Raw genomic sequence first — 23,162 nt, 5'->3', positions numbered from 1 at the left:
GGTAAGCCAGTCCACATGTCACTGATGCAGCGCAGGCCTCCTGCTGGGTGTGTAACAGCATGCTGCCCTGGGCTGACTCAAAGCAGGGTAACAGGTGTCAGGCACGGCCATCCTGTCTGAATGACTTCTCATTCAACAGCGACACCCACTGGTCATATTGAGACATGTCACATTTCACATTTCTATGTGCACAGTTTGAAGTTACATAATTACAAGTTAACTGAGACAATATATATTTAATTTGAGAAGTTGAAAACATAAAATGATCATAGTTCAGATTTCCATTTCTCTTTCTTGTAGAATTACTGGAGCAGCACAGGTGGGAGAGATGATTCGAACAGGTAAAATATGTGCAACTGTGAAATTATGATAAGTGGAACATAAAATGTCAGATTTTAAAGCACCTGGAGTTTTTAATAACGATGGTTCAAATGAACATATGTTCCCTTGCAGTGAAGAACTCACAGATAATAATCACTTTACAGTTTCTATCAACTCTAGCATTTGAATCTGTCCTCATACAGCTCAGTGTTTTGCAACTTTACAGCTTTAGTTCGCCCACAATACTCTCACAGTGCTGTTTTCAGCCAAATAGCCAAAATCAACTGTATGCTACTTGCTCAGCTCATAAAAACAGACAAGCAGGGAAACAAATTTGAACATTGGTGGCTACCAGTGAAAACCCAGTTAAAAGCAGAGTAAATATTGGATTTCCATTCATCAAGTCCTGAAAGACAGAACTCAGAATGAATGCTAATGTTTGTTTGTAACTGCGGGATAGGTAAACATTCGCTATCAAGCTCACCATACAGTAATGTGAGTGTTGTGTTCACAGCATGTTCTCACTGTCTCCAAGTGGCCAAAAAATAAATGAATGCAATTCAATTTGCTCCTGATGCTTAAATGAATTCACTGTTCTCTGTTCTCCCAGGATTCCTTCTGGTACGGACGGCTGGATAGAGTATGTTCCCATCTCGGAGAAGAAAAATGTTGGTGTAGCTCCTCCACCACAGCTCAAAGAAGGTAGATGTTGCTACCGAAGATGAAGGGGAATGAGAGTTTACCACACTGATAAGTCATTAGTGTTCAGGTAGCATGTTGCATTCCCTAACTACTACTGTGCTGTGATTTCTGTAGGTGGTTCCTTAGTGTATGATAGCGTGCAGCTGGTGCAGAACTCTGTGGCCTTGAACGGGTCCCAGCGGGTGCTGCTGGATCACGTTATATCTGAGGAGCAGTGTGCAGAGCTCAGAAACCTGGCACACGTAAGGACATTATCGAATTGTTATTAACTCGATGTGTAGATTTGCCTTTGGTTTTACATTTGAGTACCTCTTCACATTTGTGAGTGTTTGATCCTGTGCTAATAGTCAAGTCCAGTGTGTAAAACCTGCGCATTAAGCTTCGCCCCGGCTGCTCTCGTGTTTTCCAGGCCGTCACCATGGCAGGAGATGGTTATAGAGGGAGGATGTCTCCACACACTCCCAATGAAAGGTTCGAAGGAGCCACTGTACTCAAAACCCTGCAGGTACACTAACATTATATTTTATTAATTCTTAATCCAAGACAGTATTTAATAAAATATGGTATATAGGTATATTTCTTCTTGTTAGTGTTTAGACATGTAACAGTCTCTGTGTTTTTTCTCTTCCCTGCAGTACGGCTATGAGGGCAGAGTGCCCATGAAGAGCGCTCGCCTCTTCTATGATACCAGTGAGCGAGCTAGAAGGATTATCGAGTCATACTTCCAGCTCAACTCCACTCTGCACTTCTCCTACACACACCTGGTGTGCCGGACCGCCATAACAGGTCACTCAAACATTCATCATATGTAGATGGCAGTATGTACACACCTATGCTGTCAAATTATAAAACGTCTTTCACTGACACTGGTTCACGTCTAAAGAAATGCTGTTGGTTGCATGTTCGCAGGTCAGCAAGACCACAGGAACGACCTGAGCCATCCCATCCACGCTGACAACTGTCTGCTGGACCCTGAAGCCAATGAGTGCTGGAAGGAAGCACCAGCATACACATACAGAGACTACAGGTGCAGGACTTAGTTTGTAAAAGCACACGAATAGGGGAAAAAAACATGTATCAGCATTTGAGCATTGCTGAAATTTCTTTTTGTGACTCTTTTTCTTTCAGTGCACTGTTATATTTAAATGGGGATTTCGACGGAGGGGAGTTCATATTCACAGAAATGGATGCCAAAACAGTCACAGTAAGCTGGTTCTCCTGTGATATGACATAACAATTAAACATTCAGACATGGCAGACACTGCTTACCTCAGATCGGGGGTTTGATCTCGAGCTTTGGGGCTCCAGCAGGATACACCTTCGGTTACAATATGATGCTAAATCCTGCTTTTCCATCCTCTCTAGGCATCAGTGAAGCCCAGGTGTGGCAGGATGGTGGGTTTCTCATCTGGAGGGGAGAACCCTCATGGTGTAAAGGCCGTCACCAGCGGGCAAAGGTGTGCCGTGGCTCTGTGGTTCACCCTTGACCCGCTCTTCAGAGAAATGGTAAACTTCTTCTGGAGTTACTTTAGCTGCCATGTTGACTACTAAAGCGACTCAGACATGGCTTTGCTGTTTCTGGTTTAAATTTTTGCATTGTTAAGATAACAGTGACTTCACCTCAGCTCATCAGACAAGCTGGCTTTAAATAACTAAACTTGTTTTTTCAATAAAACCTTTTCATATGCCTGATTAAGCATTTTTCCATCCTACATAAATAATAGGAAGTAGATTCATTGTATGACCAAATCAAATTATGGGGTCAGTTGTGAACACACATGGGGCAGCTTACCGCATTGACTTAAGTATAACTTAATTTCCTTCATGGATGAAACTCATTGTTGCTGTTTTATTTTTGCTGGCCCTCCTCAGTCTTATCTTTTCTTTTTCCTTTTCTTCTCCAGGAGAGACTACAGGCAGATGAAGTGATCCATACGTTGGACACTCAGTCTGTGTGGGGTCAGGGTCTCAATATCAACCCTAAAGACGAACTGTAGAAGCAGAAAAACAGCACTCGACATCCCCTCCAATGAAACCTTTTTATCCTGAATACTATTTATTGAATGACTTGGATGAAAACAATTCTATTTTTGTACAGTTTGAAGTGCTAGATTAATAATATTGTCATTTTTGTGTGTGTGTCCCGTGTCTTTCATGTTCCTTTAACACACAGGTACTTGAGTTTCCTTTTTTATCTTTCTATTTAGGAAAAACTGTCCAGTTCACTTTGTTTTGTGCCTTTAGTGAGTTGGTAAACTGTTTCGTGTTGAACTGTTCATACCTGTAATCTCACTGAACTGTGAAGAAGCCGATGAGAAGAACGACGAAGTTGACCTTTTCTGCTTTGGGTTCTTGTTTTGGACAACATCATTCAATGAGTTACAAATTGTACTGTTATCTATGCTAATAACGCTATTACAAATACCATTATGTTATTACTATAATGTTATTTTTTTATTACTATGCCAGTAATAATTATATTCAGAGTAGACAGTGCACTGTTTTTCTAAGTCGGGCATCTCAAATAGCACTCGTGCAAGAAAAGGAAGAGATGTGTTCTAATGCTGAATATTTAATGACCATGCACTCTGTTTTTCTCTGTGTGTCAAGTCTGAAACTGAAAATGTTCTGTCACTGTTTTGTCCACTTTTCCCTCATGTGATAAATTACTTCCCTTCTTTCCTGGGCACACAGAGCAGAATACTGGTTTACATGTTTACTGACATAAAGACAGTGTTTGTGTGTTTATGTTTCACTTTTATTTATGTGTTTTTAATAATAGACAGCTGCTTTTGTAACTGTCTGCATTTAATATAAGGATCTTTTTTCTCATAAAAAATGTAAATCATTCCTGTTTCAAGGAATACATATTTGTAAGAGCTTTTATTTCTTTATTTTGTGTTAATTATACAGTTGATAGGCCAAGTCATGCACTGTAAATCCAATGTAAACACAACATAAAAGGGTTTTTCTACACAGATTCAAGCTGCTAACCAGAAACTTAATCCTGTTGTTTCATGAGGTTGGCCACTTTTGCTTCCCTGATATCTCAGTATAAAATGCTGTAGCACACAAAACATGTATCTGTACATGCCTCTAAATTAAAAAAATGTAATATTGTATATGTATATTTAATGGTGTATTTGATTTATTGATGTGATGTTGTTCAACACAATCAGTCTTTTATATGTCATTACTTTATGGTTATACCTGTTCAAGTAACCTCAAAATACAAAATGTAATGAATCCTTGTATTTATATTTATGTTATCAACTACTCCCTGATAAAAGGCATATAGTAAGAAGTGGTTTAGCTCCTGTATTTCTGCTACACAGCACTGCAGTTTTTGAAGAGCTCTTTAAAGTAAAGTGCATTCGTCACAACACAGAACATACATAAATGCATTAAAAAATTCATTCAGTCACTCAATAAATTTTATAATACCTTCAGTAATACCTTCACCTAATTGGATCAATTATTTACCCAGGTACAGTATGTTTACACTGAGTAGCGTTTACTGTGCTTTAAGAAGGATAAAAATGTGAAATGATAAAACCCCGTAGCATCAACTGAACACAGAATAAATTGATCATTATTGATCCATACCATGTTTTGTGTTGCCCACTGCTGTAGGATGACATCTAGATTTGTATGAGGGCCATGTGAGGTGATGATGGGATTGTTTGGTTCAGACGTGGTAGGCCAGCTGCTCAGTGATTCTGAATGGCTTGGTTTCATTGACAGTGCAGAGCAGGTCTCGCATGCGTCGCGCACGCCGCTCCTCTAGTATTAATCTGCGAGAGCACTCTCGAGCCGCCTGTTGCTCCGCACGCTTCTCTGCCCGCTTCCGCTTCAGCCACCTGAGGACAGAAAATATCAGTACAGATAGTTTTCATCATTTAAGAAAGAAAGAAGAAAACAATAAAAACAAAGTGGCAACTAAATAGGTAACAAACTTTTACTGTGAATGTATGTATTTCACATAGAGTTCAGTAATAACAAGTATGGAGGAGGAAATACTCAACTTTAAATGAATGGGAATAGAGGTCAGTAAAGATAGTTTACTGTGCAGTGTGCATTTATTTTAGGAATAGAGGCACTGTAAAGAAATGCTAAGGGATGTAAAAGTGTATTGTTATTTCAAAAGGGTTAAAAAGTTACTACATTTTGTGAAACTCATATTATGAAAATTATTAATCAAGGTTTTAAGTAAACTCACAGTTTAAAGGCACGTTCACACTCCTCACGGCTGCGTAAGAGGTAAGCATTGTCCTCCTCAATCTTTTTCAGCTCCACCAGCTGTCTCTCTTTCTGCTGCTGCTCCTGCTTCCTCTGAAGCCACAGCTTAAAGGCCCCCTCTGGGTCACTGTGTGAAGTATCTTTCTGTGTGAAGAAGTAAAAATTGAATGCAGTAATTAGGTGAAGATGACAGGAAACATTATTGTTTCATTATTAGTGCAATGTTTTTTTCTTTGTTTTTTTTTTTTTTTATGTGAATGAGGTCAGCGTTTCTGTAGGTTTCTAGCAGTTTCAGACTTGCACTAAATCTGTTTAGGATTATCCAGCACCCACTGATTATGACGAATAGACCACAGGCAGAACTTCCAAGAAAACAGTGTATTAACAGTGTGTTTTATTAGGCCAGTGTGCCCCCTTGTGGTGGTACCTTGAAATTCATCCTCTCCATTTCTTGAGCTCTTTGGATTCTTCTCTCCTCCTGAAGCTGCTCTCGCTTCTTCAGCAGCCATGCTTTGAATGCCAGCTCATTTTCCTGCCTCTTCTGCTTCTCTTCCTCACATTTCCTCTGCTCTGCCTGACACAGAAACAAAAATGATTCAAAACAAAATTAAAATATTTAACAATTAGTCTTCATGTGGAAAAAATGCATTTATATATGGACATGGTAGTTTGTTGATTTAAGGTTAAATGAATGTTTCATTGGCTGATTATTTAATTTCCTTCTTACCTCTCTTGCTAGCCTATCCTTCCTTTCCTGGATCCTCTGTAGCTGCTCTTTCTGCTGAGGAGAGAGAGTGTATGTGGCTTGGCAGAGCGTCCCTATGGCTGACTGCACCCGTCGCTTGCTTACTCTTCTCTGACTGCCTCTCTGGCTGTGGCTGGCTGAGATGGGCCTGCTCCTGGGATGCATTGGAGGTTTCGGGACCTGGAGGTGCTCAACACCCTGCTGGAAGGAGGAAGAACCAGCAGGAGTAAAGGAGGAACTGTGGGTCTTACAGCTGCTCACAGTCTGCTCTTGGACACGTGGGGATGAGCGTGAGTATTCACTGTAATTATTTGCTAGAGGAGGGAGAAGTCCTTGACTCTCCACCTCTTTCAGGCTGACAAGATCAAACTTTCCATCCTTTTCTACAAGGACTCTGCCCTCCTTCATCTCCTGCCCTGCCTCACTGCTCTCCACAGCCCTGCCATGGTTGTTCGCTTCCCAAGGGGATAGTTTTAGCTCTGACAGCTTTCCGGACACTTCAGTCTCTGTCTCTGCATCATTGGCTCTCTCCCTGCTGCTCTTTTCGCCTTCTACTTCACCAGCCTTGGCATCTTTATCAAACTGCAGTGGAGGCACCACTAGGTCCACCAGTGTCTCTTTAAAATGCAACCGTCTACGTCTTGTCATATCCGGAGCTTCCTGGTCCTGCAGCTCCCGATTAGCCTGCTGGATCTTCTCCAGAATATACTTCTTCTCCTCATCTGTTTGGTCATCCATCCCTGGAGGAGGAGGGACTATGAGTGGTGATTTATTTGGGCTGTCCCTGTCTGAGTCGTACTCCAAAGGCTCCATAGGTGAGGGCCACCTCTCTTCATCTTCCAGCTCTACTGTTTTGCCTTTCTTTTCCTCTCTGTAGCTTTTCTCCCTCTGTTTCATTTCTTGTTGTTTCTCATCTTCCTCTAATTCTTTGTCAATTTCTGTCTCATCGTAGTCTGGACCCTGTGGGAAAGAAAAGGTGGGAGCATGTTACATTTATTAATTAGGTTGGAATGTGAATGACACAGGAGCATCAATACCTAGCAGGTAGGAGTCTGATGTGATAACATGTGTAAGTGTGTCCATCAATATTGCATCCTGCAGTGGCACAGTGAAAGTATGTCACTGTATGACAACAGAGTAGGTTTCACCGGCAAATAGTGAGCTGTGCCAGCTGAGGTAACTCAACACTACACACTGTCACACTTTCACAGAGCAGGGTCAGGGCCCTGTTCAGTACCCAGTCTGCTGTAAGTAGGGCAGCACTCCAAACTTAGTGTCATGTAATAAAACAAAGAAGCAGGATGGTTTTAAAATAAATTAGAGTAAAAAAAGAAATAAGAGATGGAATCAGTCTGTCCTGTGGTCTATAAGCTGCCTGACTTACCTGCTCATCGCTTCTGTCCTCTTCACTGATTAACCAATCCAGATCCTTCTCAAAGTCATCCTCATACTCCTCCTGGGACTTTGTGAAAACCACCTCAGTCATAATCTACCACTGAGAGAAAATCAAACACAAAATTTGGGGCAGCTAGCAGCAGGGTATAAAGGAAGCAATGTTAGCCATTTGGTAACTAGAGAGATACTGGCCAGATAACCAGGAAATATGATATTCATGATGGATATTTATTTTTAGAATGATCCCATTGATTTAGGATTTTAGTTCAGCTTATTGAAAATAAATATCATAAAATCTGAAATGTCTGAAGTCACACTGAAGCTAACATTCTGAAGCAAATGATAAACAACTTAATGCAGAGAAGAATATAACTATGTCGCTGACCTTTGCATGGGCATAACAGTTTATCATTTCTTTTTGAGTATTCATGAGAACATCTGCAGGTAATAGCCAGCAGTGATTAACATGTCTGGAACTGTCCATTAGTCAGTAGATTTAATCGTAACATTTAAATGAGTGGTAATGATATCTCATTCTATTATGCTTTCTTGTGCCATTAATCGTCACCTACTGTACCACGGGGTTTAAAGTAAACTATTGTTCTTGTTTTTATTTATATACCCTGTCTACTATCGTGTAGGATAGGTTTATTATGGGTTTTGTGTCTGTATTTCAGTTGTTACTCAGAGACCATTTTAGTTGGCTAGACTGCATGATGTAAGTCAAGAAGGCTGTAATCCTAATCCTACATCTCTGTGGTTCATAAAAATAAACAGGATATTAGACTGTAGAGTTCGCGCAAACAACAATCATGTTGGTTGATCTTTAAGTTAGAGAATAAATACTAGCAGATGAATTTATGGCAAAGTGGTTAGCTAGCTAGTAGTTAGTTAGTAGTTAGCCTCTGTTAGTAGTTAGTAGTAAACTCACCACCGGTGGGTTCTTGCGAAGTATTTCTACTTAGTTAAAAGCGGTGAAAAAAGACATCCAGGAGGGGTGTTTTGTGACGGGTTTCTCCATCTAACTGGCCTGAATACTGTGTGGAGGTCTACGGAGCGACACCTGTGCACATAATCTGCCTCCAGCCGGTCTGCAGCCCTAATGGAGCCGTCGTCATAGAGACCGACAACACACTTCTTGCGCATGCGTAGTCAGGTCAGCCGTCGCTAAAACTGGTCAAATCTCCATGAACACAGACAGACAGACAGACAGACAGTCAGACAGACAGACAGACAGACGGACAGTCAGACAGTCAGACAGACAACAGATAAGACAGACAGTCAGACAGACAAAGAACAGTCAGACAGACGACAGACAGTCAGACGACAGACAGACGACAGACAGTCAGACAGACAGTCAGACAGACAGACAGACAGTCAGACAGACAGACAGACAGACAGTCAGACAGACAGACAGACAGACAGACAGACAGTCAGACAGACAGACAGACAGTTCAGACGGACAGCAGTCAGACAGACAGACAGACAGACAGTCAGACAGACAGACAGACAGACAGACAGACAGACAGTCAGACAGACAGACAGACAGACAGACAGACAGACAGACAGACAGACAGACAGACAGACAGACAGACAGACAGTCAGACAGACAGACAGACAGACAGACAGTCAGACAGACAGACAGACAGACAGACAGACAGACAGACAGACAGACAGACAGACAGACAGTCAGACAGACAGACAGACAGACAGACAGACAGACAGACAGTCAGACAGACAGTCAGACAGTCTGTGATAACAACGATCCTACTACTGTAGGTCACTACGCAACCGACACAAAGCAGTTATTAATTACTGGATTATAAAGTAATGCAGGTAACAAAGCTTTAAACTCAGTCCAAATAAATTACCCTTGAAACCAAGAGATGATTGACAACGCACATCATTAAGTATTATTATTATTTTTTATTATTATTCGTTTTGTTTTGTTTTTTATTTATGTACAATAGTTATTTAAAGAAAGGTGGTTCACCTGACCATGACCTTTCCCCCCTTTGGTTAACGTTTAATCTACGTTCAAAGCACGTAGCCACTAGAGAATGGCAATTATAATAACGTGGTTACACTATGAACTTGCAATAATTTAAACCTAAAACAATTTTCATCTGAAAACATTTTCAGTTCGTAGAAATGGGAAATTGATGAAAACAGAACTAATTTCATCATTTGCCAACCGCAGAAGACGGAGTCCATGAGGAGCACTTGAACATACATCGTTTAGACGCACTGCACTATGGATCTTGTAGTTCAGTGTTGGGTTTCCGTTACTCTGGTGAAGTAGGCACGCAGTTTGAAGAAAACTACATTCCCCGTGTTGCCTCTGTCACTTCCGCGGTAGTACACGCCCCCTGCCTTGAAGCACGACTGATAGCACGTAGGCACAACTTCTGATAATGTTTTGAGTAGTTATAAAATTGCGAAGGTGGTGTCAACGACTTTTACTCGCAGAGGAAGGACCGGGTGTTTTTCCAAAAATGGCTACAATTATATTTTGCTCACTAAACAAAACGGCTCAGACTACGGCGAGACGATGCTGGAGTTCACATTTAAAGGGGCTTGCAAATGCAGGAGAGTTGCATTTGCCATTATCCTCCACTCACAGTCCGTCTGTGGTTGCGGCAACGAGATGGTTTTGCAGGGGCACTGGTTTAAGGTTTATGTCCCATGGGACCGCAGGCAAGTCTGCAGCCGGGCGAACCAGAAGGGGAGCCCTGGCGCTCAGTGGAGCCGCAGCAGTAGCGGCGGCGGCGGCTGTAGCGGGGTTTCTGGCCAACGCTAACCACTTCCAGCGTGCAGAGATGGCAACGAGTGTATCCCAAGCCGCGGAGGACAAGGAGGAAGAGGGGGACATTCTGGAGAGATGCCGGGGGTTCATGTGTCCTCCGGTGACCGACATCAGCGTGCTGCAGGGGAGGAAGGAGGACATGCGGACGAGGATGGAGATGCTGATCATGGAGACGCAGGCCGAGTTCTGCAAAGCCCTGGAGAAGGTGGACGGTGGGAAGTTCAAGGTGGACCGGTGGGAGAGGAACGAAGGTGAGGGGTGAAAGACAGTAGATCAGTAGACCTCAGTGTGAGGCAATATTAATAATATTAATAAATATTCATCCTGATCATTGAAGTCTATTTGAATGTATTCCCTGCTAACTGTGTGTGTGTGTGTGTGTGTGTGTGTGTGTGTGTGTTTCAGGTGGTGGCGGTATCAGCTGTGTGATGCAGGATGGAAAAGTATTTGAGAAGGCCGGGGTCAACGTGTCAGTGGTGTTTGGAAGCCTGACCGAGGAGGCTGCAAGGCAGATGAGAAGCAGAGGGAAAGTCCTTAAAGGGAAAGATGGTGAGTTCTGATATTTGTGCACAGGTATGGTAACTTTCATGCACCGTAACGTGTTAGGGCCTGAGAAGTCCATTTCCTTTTATTCTGATGAAAGATGCTTTCGACTGATGCACTAGCTGTGTCTGAACTTTGCTATCGCGTTCTGTGTTTTGTCCCAGGTAAGCTGCCATTTTGTGCCATGGGTGTGAGCTCCGTTATCCATCCCAAGAACCCCCACATACCCACAGTTCACTTCAACTACAGATACTTTGAGGTTGAAGAGGAAGATGGTGAGTTTGGGAATGTTGGGAAGTACTTTGCGTCATCAGTTGTTTGTTGGTGACAACTTGGTGTCACTGACACGATTGAGTAAGAGAATGAATGATAACCCTTGTTTCCTTCTTCCTTGTCTCTGTCTCTGTGTGTGTGTGTGTGATCCAGGCACCAAGCAATGGTGGTTTGGTGGAGGCACAGACCTAACTCCAGTTTATATTAATAAAGAAGACGCGTTTCTCTTTCACAACACCCTAAAGGAGGCTTGTGACAAGCACCACCCGCAGTACTACACTGACTTTAAGAAATGGTACAGTATGACTCAAGATTAGTGTTTTATTTTTGAAACTCTGTGCATGTGTGTGAACTTCAGCACGTAATCATGTGTATTCCTATTCCTATTTCTATCCATTTGTGTGCCTGGATAACAACGGGTGTATCCTCACTGTAAGATAATGATAAGAGGATGTCTCTCCCTAACATCTGCAATTGCAGAAAAACCGTTGGGCCGTGACGTTAGCCAGTAAATGACCACAGAGGATGTGAAAAAAACTGGGTGCGGTTTATCTGATGTCTGGAATTAGTGACTTTTGTCAGCTTAATTAAACTCAAAGGTTTAACGAAACGTTATAGTTTGACATTTTGGGAAATACACTTATCCACTTTCTTGTCAAGACTTAGATGAGTTCGATTGGCGCTTTTATAGCTGTGCTGTACTAAGGGGGGGGAAAGGCTGTAGCCAGTGACTGCTTAGCTTGGGCTGAGCTTTAGGTAGATTTTTTTATTTTCAGACGTTGCCAGACTTTCAATTTCACCCAGATTCGAGTCATTATGCCTTCACAGGTGTCATGTTTAATGCATGTGAAAAGCAAAGTGAGTATATTTCCATAAATGCCATACTGTTCTTTAAACTTGTGGCCTAAACCAAAAGCAGTTTCAATTCACCTTCCTACTTTTGTTATCAACTGTCTATAAACAAAATATTTGCATAGCCGAAATCTACAGAAAATGTCTCTGCTGAATAAAAAAAGAAAAATGGGTAGCAGCTATTAGTTTATTTTTTCTTTGAATTATAGCATCAGTAGTGCAGCTACTTAGATGTTTAATACATACGGATAAAAAAATCTAATATAATTTAAAGTTTATGCAGTTGTGAAAGGAACATTTATTTTGTATTCTAATTCGTCTTTGTTTTAGGTGTGACAGATACTTCTACATCCGCCACAGAGGAGAGACTCGAGGAATAGGAGGGATCTTCTTTGATGACCTGGACTCCCCGAGTCAGGAGGAGGTGTTCAACTTTGTCAAGAGCTGTGCCCGCACTGTAGTGCCCTGTTACCTGCCCATTGTATACAAACATCTCAATGACTCCTTCACTGATGAGGAGAAGGCCTGGCAGCAGATACGACGAGGCAGGTTGGTAAAATGCACTAAAGGACCAGTGACTGATAAGAGAACATTCATAGATTCTACACAGGAGGTTTAGTTGCGTGAATTTGTATTTCAAAGCCAATTTATGTGGATTTCAGTCACTCATCACTTGTGTTGTTTGAAATAAGTTAAATGCAAAGTTATACTTCGAACAGTTTTGGTGTAACTCCATGCACGGCCTGTGTGGTGCAGCAGATCCTGGCAAGAGCATCAGCAATGAGCCCTGGGTCATTTAGCAAGCAACTTACAACACAGACAATGAGCTAAAGAACTAGTTTATGAATGAGAGGAAGCTCAATAGTGAGCTTGAAACTCAATGATTGGCTGGGTGGAATAAAGTGGGAGGCAGAAGGAAAAGAAGGGGCTGGACTAAAGTGAATGATGGGAATGAGGTTTTGCTCAGTCACGTAGATGCACCTGAGTAAAGTTTTACAGTTATGTTAATCTTGTGTGTTTATAAAAATATAGATTGATGTGAACAGTTTTTAGTTTGATGTTTTAGAGACGATCAATAAGCAAAGTTAGACTAAGGATGATGTGTATTTTGTTACTTGTTACTGTTAAAACGGTCAAACAGCCAAAACTATTACAGCAGAGCTACTGACTAGCAGTACAGTATACAGTACTTAATAACATACAATTGCTATCACACTTATAGATATGTGGAGTTCAACCTGGTGTATGACAGAGGAGTAAAGTTTGGTCTGGCCACGCCTGGCTCCAGAATTGAGAGCATCATCATGTCCCTCCCCCTTACTGCCAGGTAAGCTAACACCAGTGTGACGCAGTGGGTGACCTGTTCTTGTATGACAGTAATGAGCTGCCTGCGTTTGCCAGTAATGAAACTTACCCTTCATTCCCAGGTGGGAGTACATGCATGAGCCTGCCAAAGGTACCCAGGAGGCTGAGATGATGGAGGTGTTACGAAGCCCTAAGGAGTGGGTGTGACCGCAGTGTTCACAGGTTTAAACACCATCCAGGAAATTGTTGTTTTTTTTTTTTTATAAAGATGTGACCTGTTTAACCAGACGAGCAGCTGTTTCAAAATGTTCAAGAAATTAATATGTCGAGTTTTTTAATCTGTGCCAATTCTTGCTCTTACCTGTTGATAATGTTTTGGTAAATCAGTCTTGCTAACACTTAATCACATGGGATTGTAATAATATAGTAGAGAGGCAACTTCATAAGTGAGCTTTGTGTGATTTCTCAGGGCCTTGCACAGTAAAGCAAGATCAAATAATGTAACTTCACAGGTGGCTACGTTTAGGTCATTTCACATTGATGACGTGCTGCTTTTCAGTGTGTGTCGAACAGTAGCTGTGTTTTTTCTTTTTATGCCTTGGTTAAATGTGGTTTGCTCTACTTAAAGCTGCCTGTTCCCCTCTACTCTTCTTAAATATTGCACTGAAAGGGAAAATAAGGACAAACTGAGCCACAGTATGTGTTTGTGTGTGGCACTACTGGTATCAAAAGATAATAAATCTTACTTTGATGTTAAAACGCATCTGCTCACAACAAGTTATTTTTGACAAAGGTGAATAATAAGTGAACTGTTCCCTGTTGAGCTGCATTTACACAGCGGTTGATTGCTCATTTGTGGTTAATGAGTCACTCCGCAGTTTGTTTGAACAGCAGAAAAAAAACCTGGATTTTGGATCATGTTCCACAGAGAGGATAAATGTGAGTCACAGACGAGGCTGTTCCTTCAGCACCGAAGAATTGCTTAAAAAAGTCCTTTTTCAGAAATTACATTTTTTCAAATGTATAACCCCTTTATTACCCATAAAACACCATGCATTTATTTTTTTACACTGAAAAATAATTCCAGTGCATGCTTTTGTGTACCAAGTACAGAATAAACAAAGATCAGCATTTGTTTAATGATTAATCAGTCAATCTAGCACTTCAGTATAAATTGCTAGTTGCAATACTACAATTATTTCTCCCTAAAGAAAGAAACAAGAAGACATTTTTCAACTTTTTATTACAAATTAATTCAAGCTTTTGCACATCGATGATTTATTACAAGTTCCCTTGTTTTTAATGTGACATAACATTGTTTCATAAGACATTGTAAAAACAGGCCTCTGTAAGTAACGGTACAACTGACCTAATCAAAACCGTTACCACTACCAGCAACTCAATTCACGGTCATAGCAAGTGCTGAGGTTCACAGGTCAACAAACATATGTATAATAATAATAATCAGTGCTCATAGTCTGAGGTGTGGGCATTAATTGAGTGAGATTTAGTGATCAGTGACCATTACAGGTATATTTGGTTTTAAAGTGTATGCAGCAACATTGCATAAAGTGTATGAGCACTTCTTCTCAGAGGATTACTGTGACATTGTTAGTGCTGAGAATCACTTTGAAGACATCAAACCAAACTGTCCTAGTTTTCATTCAACAGTTCATTCTGAGCGTAAACACAAAGTACCTTCATTACTCACAGCCCACTGTACTGTCTGATAGTTATATTAGTATCAATGCATCCACTGCATTCCTGTTGAGTGAAAACAATCTCATAACTTATTTTCCACACAAATACACTCTACATATTTATGTACAGGTACATTACACATGCTAAGCCTGGACTCTGTCCATAGTGAAGTTAAATTCTGAATCTCTTTTTCCAAACTGGTGTATATTGCTTGCGGTCACTCCACAACTTCCATTTACTATTACTGCAAACCTGCTTGGTGAATCCTCAGTGTACTTTTAGTAAAAAGAGCACAGCATAAGACTGTAGTCATATCCAACAGTCACATTTGTTCTAGAGGAAATAATTCCACAGTTAAAGGAGGCTCTGAGCCTGATATGTAGGGATCAGGGAGCTCTGACCATCAACAAACAGTGCAGATCCCGATCCAACCTCAGGTGTTCAGACCAAGCAGCATGCCAAAGTATATAAGCACATAGACATTCACTAAATCTATTTCAGTACTTATTTTTTTAATTGATGGCCTTGTCTTAAAATCTAAACTCAAATATTTATAAGTGTATACTGAAGTGGGACCGATGCATTCATTTAGCAACTAGAAACTCAAACTTCAAACTGCTCACAAGTAGTGCTGAGCCCCCTGAAAATTAACCCCAGCTCTGTAACTCTATACAGTTGCGGATAATTCTTTTGGTTCTTTGGCCTAAACGTTTAACTCCCAATTTGACAAGCTCAGACAAGCCAGTCATACAGAACCTGTCCTCCACAAAACCACATGTAAGCAACAGAGTGGCTGGTGGAGTATTTTAGTATTTTCTTAAATCCAAGATTTTTTTTTTTTTTGTTATGAATCACTCATACCAGAGGTAACAAGTGAATATTGGACTTAGATTAGTCAGTTGGTAGCAAAGAGCAGGTTTTAACTCATGTTGCTCTGGATCTACTCAATGTATATAATAATTTGCTACTGTAACTGTGTCAAAATAGGTACAAAACATATGCTATTGGCCACAAAAAAATCCAAAAAATTGGCACTAACCTTCAATAAAGCATCGGTTCAACACCCATATACACTTATTATTCTTCCTTCATTGTGCCAAACAAGCCTTTTTTCCCTTTACCACATGCAACATTTGTTACGCCTGCGGAGTTAAATGATTTGCTACAGTGTGACAGCGTAGATGCAACTTGAGGAAACTGCAGGTGTTGGTTGGTTTTGGTATGGCAATATCACTCGTTTCCTCCTGCCATCAATTCACCGATGAAAGGTTAGTGCAAAGTTCAACAGCGGTAGCTCCAGTAAAGATTGCATTAGTCCATTATTCAGGCAGTGAACAGTGTTTCTGTTGAATGGGGAAGGCTGGTGATACCACAACAGTGGCACTGCTAGGTGATAAGACAGTCTTAGTGTAGGTTAGGGCTTATTTTGTAGTAGTAGTCGTGAAGGACTGGTTTACTTTCCATTGCCATCATTCATAATAGTGGTGCTGGTGCTGACAATATCCTCATACTGCGGTGGTGGCTCCGTCTCTATCTGAACATCTGCATGGCCCACAGCTTCCTCATATGATGGTGGTGGGTCTCCAGCACTTCCTCTTCCTGAAGTGAGATCTGAGCCTGGATAAACTGGGCTGCTGTGTTCTGACTGGTCACCATGTTGGTAATCCCTCCCCCAATGGTCCATAGAGACCACTGACAGGACGTGGTCTTGATGAGAGTGTCCCATGCTGGGGTTGCGCTGTGAGCGCTTGCGAGACTGGCAGCGCCACACCGCGATGGCGACAGCGGCGATGATGAGCACGACCAGCAGCAAAGGTATGATCAAATAGAGAAAGTGCACTCCCCCAGCTACTGTCTCCAGGTCTCCAGATGGATTGCTCTCCCTCACATATTCATTCCAAAACCGTCTCTGCAGCGAATAAGATCAGACACATTGTTAAAATAAATAAAAAAATGTTTTTCAACATAAGACTCTAGTGTAAACACTGTGCCACACAAAAACTATTTCCAAAACTGAAAGTCAGAGTTCACAGTGTTTGCTATATAAATACTTTTTTCTGGATTACTGAAACACAATAGCACTGGACAACAATACCCGGGCAAATTGAGAGCACACGATTGTGCACGTCCACATGGGACTTTTGTCTCTGGCTTCTCACAGTAGTTTTACAATGGAGGCCCCCCACTCTAGCATGCACTTCCTGAAAAAAAAACTCCACTTCCATAAGCAACAAATCTTGCTATGATTTATTCAGAGGACTGTGAACTACATCTACTAGTAACTAGCACTTTACAGGGATCTTTTGAATTTTTTTTTAAATAGTGTAGCTGGTTAAGAGTTACTCAGCAGTAGTATGAATGATTAGTGGATATTAGCTCTAATAGTTTTAAATTGTACCAAGTACTGTGTTTGTAGAATCAATGCCAGCCAGCCAGTTATCAGTCAAAATAATAATTAAGCAATAGAAAGATAACCTGCGTTGATATTGCTTATTATTTTTATTTAAAGACCCAACAAGGAAATGTTTTGTTGGTCTAGTCACAGGCTGGTTAAGATCTTTCTCAATGCCGCCCTGCTGCAATTAATAGAGTAAGGCTGTACGTACAACTGGTGACTAACTCACACCACCTAATTTTAAAAAGCAGCTGCGGCTTTATGTGATTAACTTGGATGCCTACATGTATCCATACACAATGTGTTGCAACTTTATTTATGTGTATTACATTTCTATTCCTGTGTGCATCAAGTATTTAGGAGTAAAGGAATAGTAGGTATGAGATGGTGTGTCTCTTTTCCCCCTTACCGTCTTCTCGTCATTTTCAAAAGCCTCGCGGGCCTCTTCATAGGTGCAGATCTCTTCAATACACTCCCTCTTGATATTGCCCTGTTTCATCTCCTCTAGCAAAAAGTTGGCCCTACGCAGCCGCCGCAGCACCGTGTGGGCTGCGTCTGACGGCAGGAACACTAAGAGGAGGGGCAGACAAATACAAGGGCAGAGAAGGATAAGAGATGTAAAATTGAGATATGTAGGAAACAATGCTCAAGATGACAAGTATAGACAAGAAAAAAATGTGAGGAAAAAAAGGAAAAAGGGGGAGTGAGTCAGTGAACAGAACAGCAAGGAAGAGGAAGTGAAGGAGGGAGAAATAAAGCAAGTGTTTACTGAAAGCGAGAGGAGTGAAGCAGAAGGAGGAAAATAGGATGATGCAGAAAAAAGCAAAAAGGGAAATGGAAGAGGGAGAGAGGTGGGAACTGAAACAAAGGCTGTAGAGCAGAGCTGAGCGCTGCCCAGTGCCCACATTTCTACATAAAAACAAAAGCTCCTTTGATTTAGGCATGCATCCCTGGGCCACATAAGAGAAACTGGAGGAATGAACTTAGCGAGACAGAGTGTCCCTCTGTTTCACACATCTAGGATAAGAACATCAACACTCCAGCAGTAACACCACAACATGCAAAACAATTGCCGTCTGCAATTCAAGTTTTTTTTTTTTTTTTCAATGCTGAATGTGTGAAGTGCTACTGAATTACACGTAATGGCATCCGTGTGACGCATAACTTCAGAGACACGATCAGCGTAAGTATTGAAAGACGGAAAAAAGGGGCCAAAACACAGGAAAACTGGAAACACCCTAAAGAAAGAATGGGTATTGTGTTCTAGAGAAAACAGAGAAAGAGTCACATTACGACGTCGATTTGCGTGTGACGAGGCTGAAAATAACAAAAGAACACAATATAAAAGGAAAAAAAAAAAGCAATTGGAGAAGATTTTCCATGGATATTGAGTAACGAAACTGATGTGAATGTGAGTATGTCTTTGTTTGTGGACAGGAGTGTGGTAAACTTACCACTCCCCATGATTCCTGCGAGTCTGTTTGGGGTGCTTTACCTGTAAAAAAACAAACACACATTAAAGTACATAGAAGTAACCTGCTGATACAAGTCGAACAACAATTATCTGCACCCTCCTCCTTCTCTTCTGCACAACATCACTAATGAATTTAAAGTCCTGCACTACGAAGCAGACTGTAATAATGAATCACATTAGATGCCACGCAATTTCAAGAAGAAGACAACATCATACAGGATATTGCACATTACTACTAACATTTCCCAGCTCCCAAAATAAAATCCATCTAAAAGTTGACAGAAATAGAAAAACAAAAAAGGTGAATGAAGCCCATAACGTTACATTAGTCGTTGTGTGCAGTGACAGATCCTTTTTTTTTTGGCATGCTCTGGGAGAAAATGATACCTGAAGATAGTAATGAAATGAATATGATGACACAGTTTGGACGCTCAGCAGATACAGGGCGTTGCTCCTCTGTGTGTATGAGGCATCGGTGACCAATGGCGGCCGCTGCCCACTGTTACACATGGACGTGTGACGGGAATCCTGCGAGTAACTGCCCGAAATAGCTCACCAGCAGTGGAAACATCACTAACAAAAGCACCGCGGACCCCGTTACATTTACCAGAGAAAGGCTGGACGGGGCAAACGGAGGCAACAGAGCCATTAACGGAGCCTCCTGTGCAGCTGCTGACGGCCTATTCTCGTCCGTGCGGTTGTGCGTCGGTGAGCGGAGAGACGCCGGTTTGCGGTCCGTGTAGCGTTATTGACGAGCGGGGATGATTCGTTCGACCAGTGCGCCTCCTGCCTCGGATGCTAGGTAGCGAGCGACACATGATTCGGACGGTGCAGATGTGGATGGAAAGACATGAGCTCCGTACGACTGCTGTTCTACTCCATGTCGAAGCTGTGTTTCGGTATAAAAACAAAGTGTTTCGCTCCAGCTTACCTCTTGTAGTCCCCAAACGGGCATTAACGATCCCTCCGCTCCTCCGCTGCCCCAGCGTTGCTATGTTCCATGCGCATGCGTGTAGCGGTGTTTGCTACAGCGGTTCCATGAGCTGCTGAGTTAAAGGGCCAGTTCAGACAAAAACCCATCCTGCTGCCTGTCATACCCTCACTGGCCACTTTATTAGGTACACCTAATAACAGATAGGTGCACAAAAACACTCCCTGCTGCCTGTCATACCCTCACTGGCCACTTTATTAGGTACACCTAATAACAGATAGGTGCACAAAAACACTCCCTGCTGCCTGTCATACCCTCACTGGCCACTTTATTAGGTACACCTAATAACAGATAGGTGCACAAAAACCCATCCTGCTGCCTGTCATACCCTCACTGGCCACTTTATTAGGTACACCTAATAACAGATAGGTGCACAAAAACCCATCCTGCTGCCTGTCATACCCTCACTGGCCACTTTATTAGGTACACCTAATAACAGATAGGTGCACAAAAACCCATCCTGCTGCCTGTCATACCCTCACTGGCCACTTTATTAGGTACACCTAATAACAGATAGGTGCACAAAAACCCATCCTGCTGCCTGTCATACCCTCACTGGCCACTTTATTAGGTACACCTAATAACAGATAGGTGCACAAAAACCCATCCTGCTGCCTGTCATACCCTCACTGGCCACTTTATTAGGTACACCTAATAACAGATAGGTGCACAAAAACACATCCTGCTGCCTGTCATACCCTCACTGGCCACTTTATTAGGTACACCTAATAACAGATAAGTGCACAAAAACCCATCCTGCTGCCTGTCATACCCTCACTGGCCACTTTATTAGGTACACCTAATAACAGATAGGTGCACAAAAACACACCCTGCTGCCTGTCATACCCTCACTGGCCACTTTATTAGGTACACCTAATAACAGACAGGGTGCAACCCTACTCTACTCTGTGTTTATTAGGTGATAGTTTGTATGTGTGCATTTTGGCCACCCTATTTACATAGGCGGGCAAACCATTAGAACACAATTAGAAACTCACAATTGAATAATCTTTTATTAATAATTTATCAACACGTAAACCTGTTGCAGGTTCCTGATTGATTTATCCTAATAATCACTCATTTTAAAGTCCAACAAATATAATGGCATTGTTATGGAACAGAATCACATAGCCAGGTTACTACTGACACATTTCAATTCAACAGGACACACAGACGCAAGTGCCTTTATTCAACCCACAGAATGGAAACTATAGAGGAATAGAAAATCTAATAACACAGCTCTTACACTACAACATTTCCCACTTACTGTAAAAAAATACTTACTGTATTCTCTCTGTTTTGCACACATATGAACAGCTAGTCAAACTCTGACTGCAGTTGTCACAGTTAACGTCCCTTTATCCCAGAGGGGCCATCAGACAGTCCGTTACAGTGGTCTCCCAGGTGAATTAAAGAGCTTGCTAAAAATACAAATTAACTGTCATACTAGAGAAAAATTATCCACAACCTGGCAGCCCTAGAATAGCCTAACTGATCAAAACATGAAGATATTATTCCATCTATCCATCCACTTGTACTTATCCATGTTGTTTCTCCTTGGTCTGAGACTTCTTAAACATTGAAACCATCTGACAGCCCACATCACATGCGTTGTCCCCATCTATCACGTAAAACTCAAATATGTCCAGAGCCTTGAGCAGGGCAAATCTCATCTACATGGTCCCACTCATGACCTGAAAGAAGACATAAGTTTGACTTGTTTGGAAATTTCTTCTGCTGCCTGGTGACATCTCCAGAGTGAATTAAGGAAGAACAGGCCAAAAGGCCTCCTTAAATCAGCCTCCTTCACAGTGTCCATCACACCACATGAAAACCCTCAAATCATATCTCTGTATGCCCTCACAATGAAGAAGACCGTGCATGTTCCACAATCCTGACCTCCCTGTATCTAAATATGTTATATTTTACTGTTCCAAGCACCCAAAACAAACTAAATGGCTACACACAGATTACGACATTGAGAGTAATAATGAAGTAATCTGTGCACAAGCATTACTCATCCTCAACTCAACATCAATAAAACAATGGAGCTGGTAATGGACTTCAGGAAATCTGGGAGTCCCGTCATCCCTCTCTCCATACAGGGGGAGGAGGTGAAGGTCGTATCTGAGTACAAATACCTGGGAGTGTACTTGAATAACAAACTGGACTGGACTAAGAACTCAGCAGCACTGTACAAAAAGGCTCAGAGCCGGATGTACTTTCTGAGGAGGCTCGGGTCCTTCAACGTCTGCATGAGTCTGTGGAGGCCAGTGTCATCTTCTATGCTGTGGTCTGCTGAGGCCGCAACATGAAGGTGGCAGACACCAACAGGCTGAGCAAGCTGATCCGGAGGGCTGGCTCTGTTCTGGGGGTGGAGCTGGATCCTCTACATGTTGTAGCTGAGAGGAGGATGCTGTCTAAACTCGTCTGAATCCTGGACAATCCCTCCCACCCACTACGCAGTGTGTTGGCTGGACAGAGGAGCACGTTCAGCCAAAGACTGATTACCATTAAATGCTCCACAGAGCACCACAGGAGGTCCTTTCTACCTGTGGCCATCAATCTCTGCAATTCCTCCACGCTCTGTAAGGCGTGGGGGAACTGACCATGTATGTCTTCTAATTGCTGTCATTCCACCATGGACTATAAATATTGACCCATTTTCATTCGTCCTCACATATTCTGTATATATATTGAGTTATGTATTGATATTATTGTGCATTTGTGTTGGTGTTGGTGTGGATCTTTTCTGGTTATAGTTCCTTTCTATCTGTCTGTGTTGAGAACAACTGTAATGAGGCAAAACAATTTCCCTCTGGGATTAACATTTTTTTAATCTTGAATCGATTGTTCTCGATTTATTGCATTTTTTTGTTGTTGGTGTCTGTCCCTCTCTGGAAGCTTAAATAAAGCCACAAAACCATCATAGTTTTTAGGTTAACTGTCTTTAGCTCACTGGACAAGGTTTGCACATCAGGCTTTTACTCACTTAACATCTCCATAAACATTAGTCTGAGCATTAAAGTCACAATATTTCACAACATATTCCAAATTGTGTGGGCCTAGACTAACTATGCAGTGTATTTATTCACATATCTGACTGAATGGTAATAAGGTCGGCAAAACGTTTGGTGCTGACACGCAAAAGACAGACAGAAGACACTTCACTGATTTCATGCTGCTTTTATGCTCAGTCACATGAAAAGAAAAAGCTCTGTGCACAGACAACCCTGACGTTTGTCCTAAAAGATGAACTGCAATTATTTTTTACTAAACACTACAACAGAGTGGAATATCCACTGACTGTGAAAACAAACAGACACTAAGTTCATCTGTTTTCTCACCTGCTTTAATTTTGTTTTTTGCTCACATCAATTAATCAGCTGTGGTGCTCTGCCAGTTATTGATGGCACGGGA

At 41.8% G+C, this 23,162-nt stretch overlaps 4 protein-coding genes across 6 annotated transcripts in view; 2 read left to right on the top strand and 2 right to left on the bottom strand.

Moving 5' to 3' along the window:
• Positions 1 to 4,151, top strand: part of p3h2 (prolyl 3-hydroxylase 2) — a 42,923-nt gene extending 38,772 nt beyond the window's left edge. The window contains exons 7-15 of the mRNA XM_026345257.1: positions 301 to 341; positions 932 to 1,023; positions 1,138 to 1,265; positions 1,433 to 1,528; positions 1,659 to 1,809; positions 1,933 to 2,050; positions 2,152 to 2,227; positions 2,389 to 2,529; positions 2,928 to 4,151. Coding sequence (XP_026201042.1) covers positions 301 to 341; positions 932 to 1,023; positions 1,138 to 1,265; positions 1,433 to 1,528; positions 1,659 to 1,809; positions 1,933 to 2,050; positions 2,152 to 2,227; positions 2,389 to 2,529; positions 2,928 to 3,020 — 936 coding nt within the window. The 3' untranslated portion in view covers positions 3,021 to 4,151. The remainder of the gene's footprint in view (positions 1 to 300; positions 342 to 931; positions 1,024 to 1,137; positions 1,266 to 1,432; positions 1,529 to 1,658; positions 1,810 to 1,932; positions 2,051 to 2,151; positions 2,228 to 2,388; positions 2,530 to 2,927) is intronic.
• Positions 4,152 to 4,286: 135 nt separating this feature from the next.
• ccdc181 (coiled-coil domain containing 181) lies at positions 4,287 to 8,485 on the bottom strand. Its single transcript, XM_026345274.1, has 6 exons — positions 8,334 to 8,485; positions 7,392 to 7,502; positions 5,990 to 6,967; positions 5,690 to 5,836; positions 5,243 to 5,406; positions 4,287 to 4,883 (listed from the first exon to the last, which is right to left on the bottom strand). Exons 2-6 carry the CDS (start codon positions 7,491 to 7,493, stop codon positions 4,712 to 4,714), a joined length of 1,563 nt encoding a protein of 520 aa, XP_026201059.1. The 5' UTR covers positions 7,494 to 7,502; positions 8,334 to 8,485; the 3' UTR covers positions 4,287 to 4,711.
• A 1,412-nt stretch (positions 8,486 to 9,897) lies between these two features.
• Positions 9,898 to 13,944, top strand: cpox (coproporphyrinogen oxidase). The gene is made up of 7 exons (XM_026345278.1): positions 9,898 to 10,459; positions 10,614 to 10,757; positions 10,916 to 11,026; positions 11,178 to 11,319; positions 12,207 to 12,425; positions 13,099 to 13,203; positions 13,304 to 13,944. Exons 1-7 carry the CDS (start codon positions 9,898 to 9,900, stop codon positions 13,386 to 13,388), a joined length of 1,368 nt encoding a protein of 455 aa, XP_026201063.1. The 3' UTR covers positions 13,389 to 13,944.
• A 472-nt stretch (positions 13,945 to 14,416) lies between these two features.
• On the bottom strand, positions 14,417 to 19,751 carry prrg1 (proline rich Gla (G-carboxyglutamic acid) 1). Of its 3 annotated transcripts, none has more exons than XM_026345295.1 (4): positions 19,683 to 19,751; positions 18,732 to 18,772; positions 17,687 to 17,847; positions 14,417 to 16,791 (listed from the first exon to the last, which is right to left on the bottom strand). In XM_026345295.1, exons 2-4 carry the CDS (start codon positions 18,739 to 18,741, stop codon positions 16,336 to 16,338), a joined length of 627 nt encoding a protein of 208 aa, XP_026201080.1. In that variant the 5' UTR covers positions 18,742 to 18,772; positions 19,683 to 19,751; the 3' UTR covers positions 14,417 to 16,335. The 3 variants fall into 3 exon arrangements, with proteins under 3 accessions (XP_026201080.1, XP_026201081.1, XP_026201082.1); XM_026345296.1 differs by lacking the exon at positions 19,683 to 19,751 and adding an exon at positions 19,139 to 19,670; XM_026345297.1 differs by lacking the exon at positions 19,683 to 19,751 and adding an exon at positions 19,359 to 19,670.
• Positions 19,752 to 23,162: the final 3,411 nt, after the last annotated feature.

Source organism: Anabas testudineus, chromosome 4 (genome assembly GCF_900324465.2).
Source record: "Anabas testudineus chromosome 4, fAnaTes1.2, whole genome shotgun sequence".
Classification (NCBI taxonomy): Eukaryota; Metazoa; Chordata; class Actinopteri; order Anabantiformes; family Anabantidae; genus Anabas; species Anabas testudineus.
The sequence above is the reverse complement of the archived record's forward strand: the minus strand, read 5'-3'. Positions and strand labels throughout refer to the sequence as shown.

What these genes read in the sequence shown, in the direction of transcription:
- ccdc181 (XM_026345274.1), bottom strand. Translation starts at nt 7,493, where the DNA reads ATGACTGAGGTGGTTTTCACAAAGTCCCAGGAGGAGTATGAGGATGAC. An exon ending in AGGACAGAAGCGATGAGCAG is followed by an intron (nt 6,968 to 7,391) that starts GTAAGTCAGGCA and finishes TCTTTCCCACAG; the next exon opens with GGTCCAGACTACGATGAGAC. An exon ending in TGTGAACGTGCCTTTAAACT is followed by an intron (nt 4,884 to 5,242) that starts GTGAGTTTACTT and finishes TTCTGTCCTCAG; the next exon opens with GTGGCTGAAGCGGAAGCGGG.
- cpox (XM_026345278.1), top strand. Translation starts at nt 9,898, where the DNA reads ATGGCTACAATTATATTTTGCTCACTAAACAAAACGGCTCAGACTACG. An exon ending in AGTCCTTAAAGGGAAAGATG is followed by an intron (nt 10,758 to 10,915) that starts GTGAGTTCTGAT and finishes GTTTTGTCCCAG; the next exon opens with GTAAGCTGCCATTTTGTGCC. An exon ending in CAGCAGATACGACGAGGCAG is followed by an intron (nt 12,426 to 13,098) that starts GTTGGTAAAATG and finishes TCACACTTATAG; the next exon opens with ATATGTGGAGTTCAACCTGG.
- prrg1 (XM_026345295.1), bottom strand. An exon ending in TTGAAAATGACGAGAAGACG is followed by an intron (nt 16,792 to 17,686) that starts GTAAGGGGGAAA and finishes TATTCGCTGCAG; the next exon opens with AGACGGTTTTGGAATGAATA.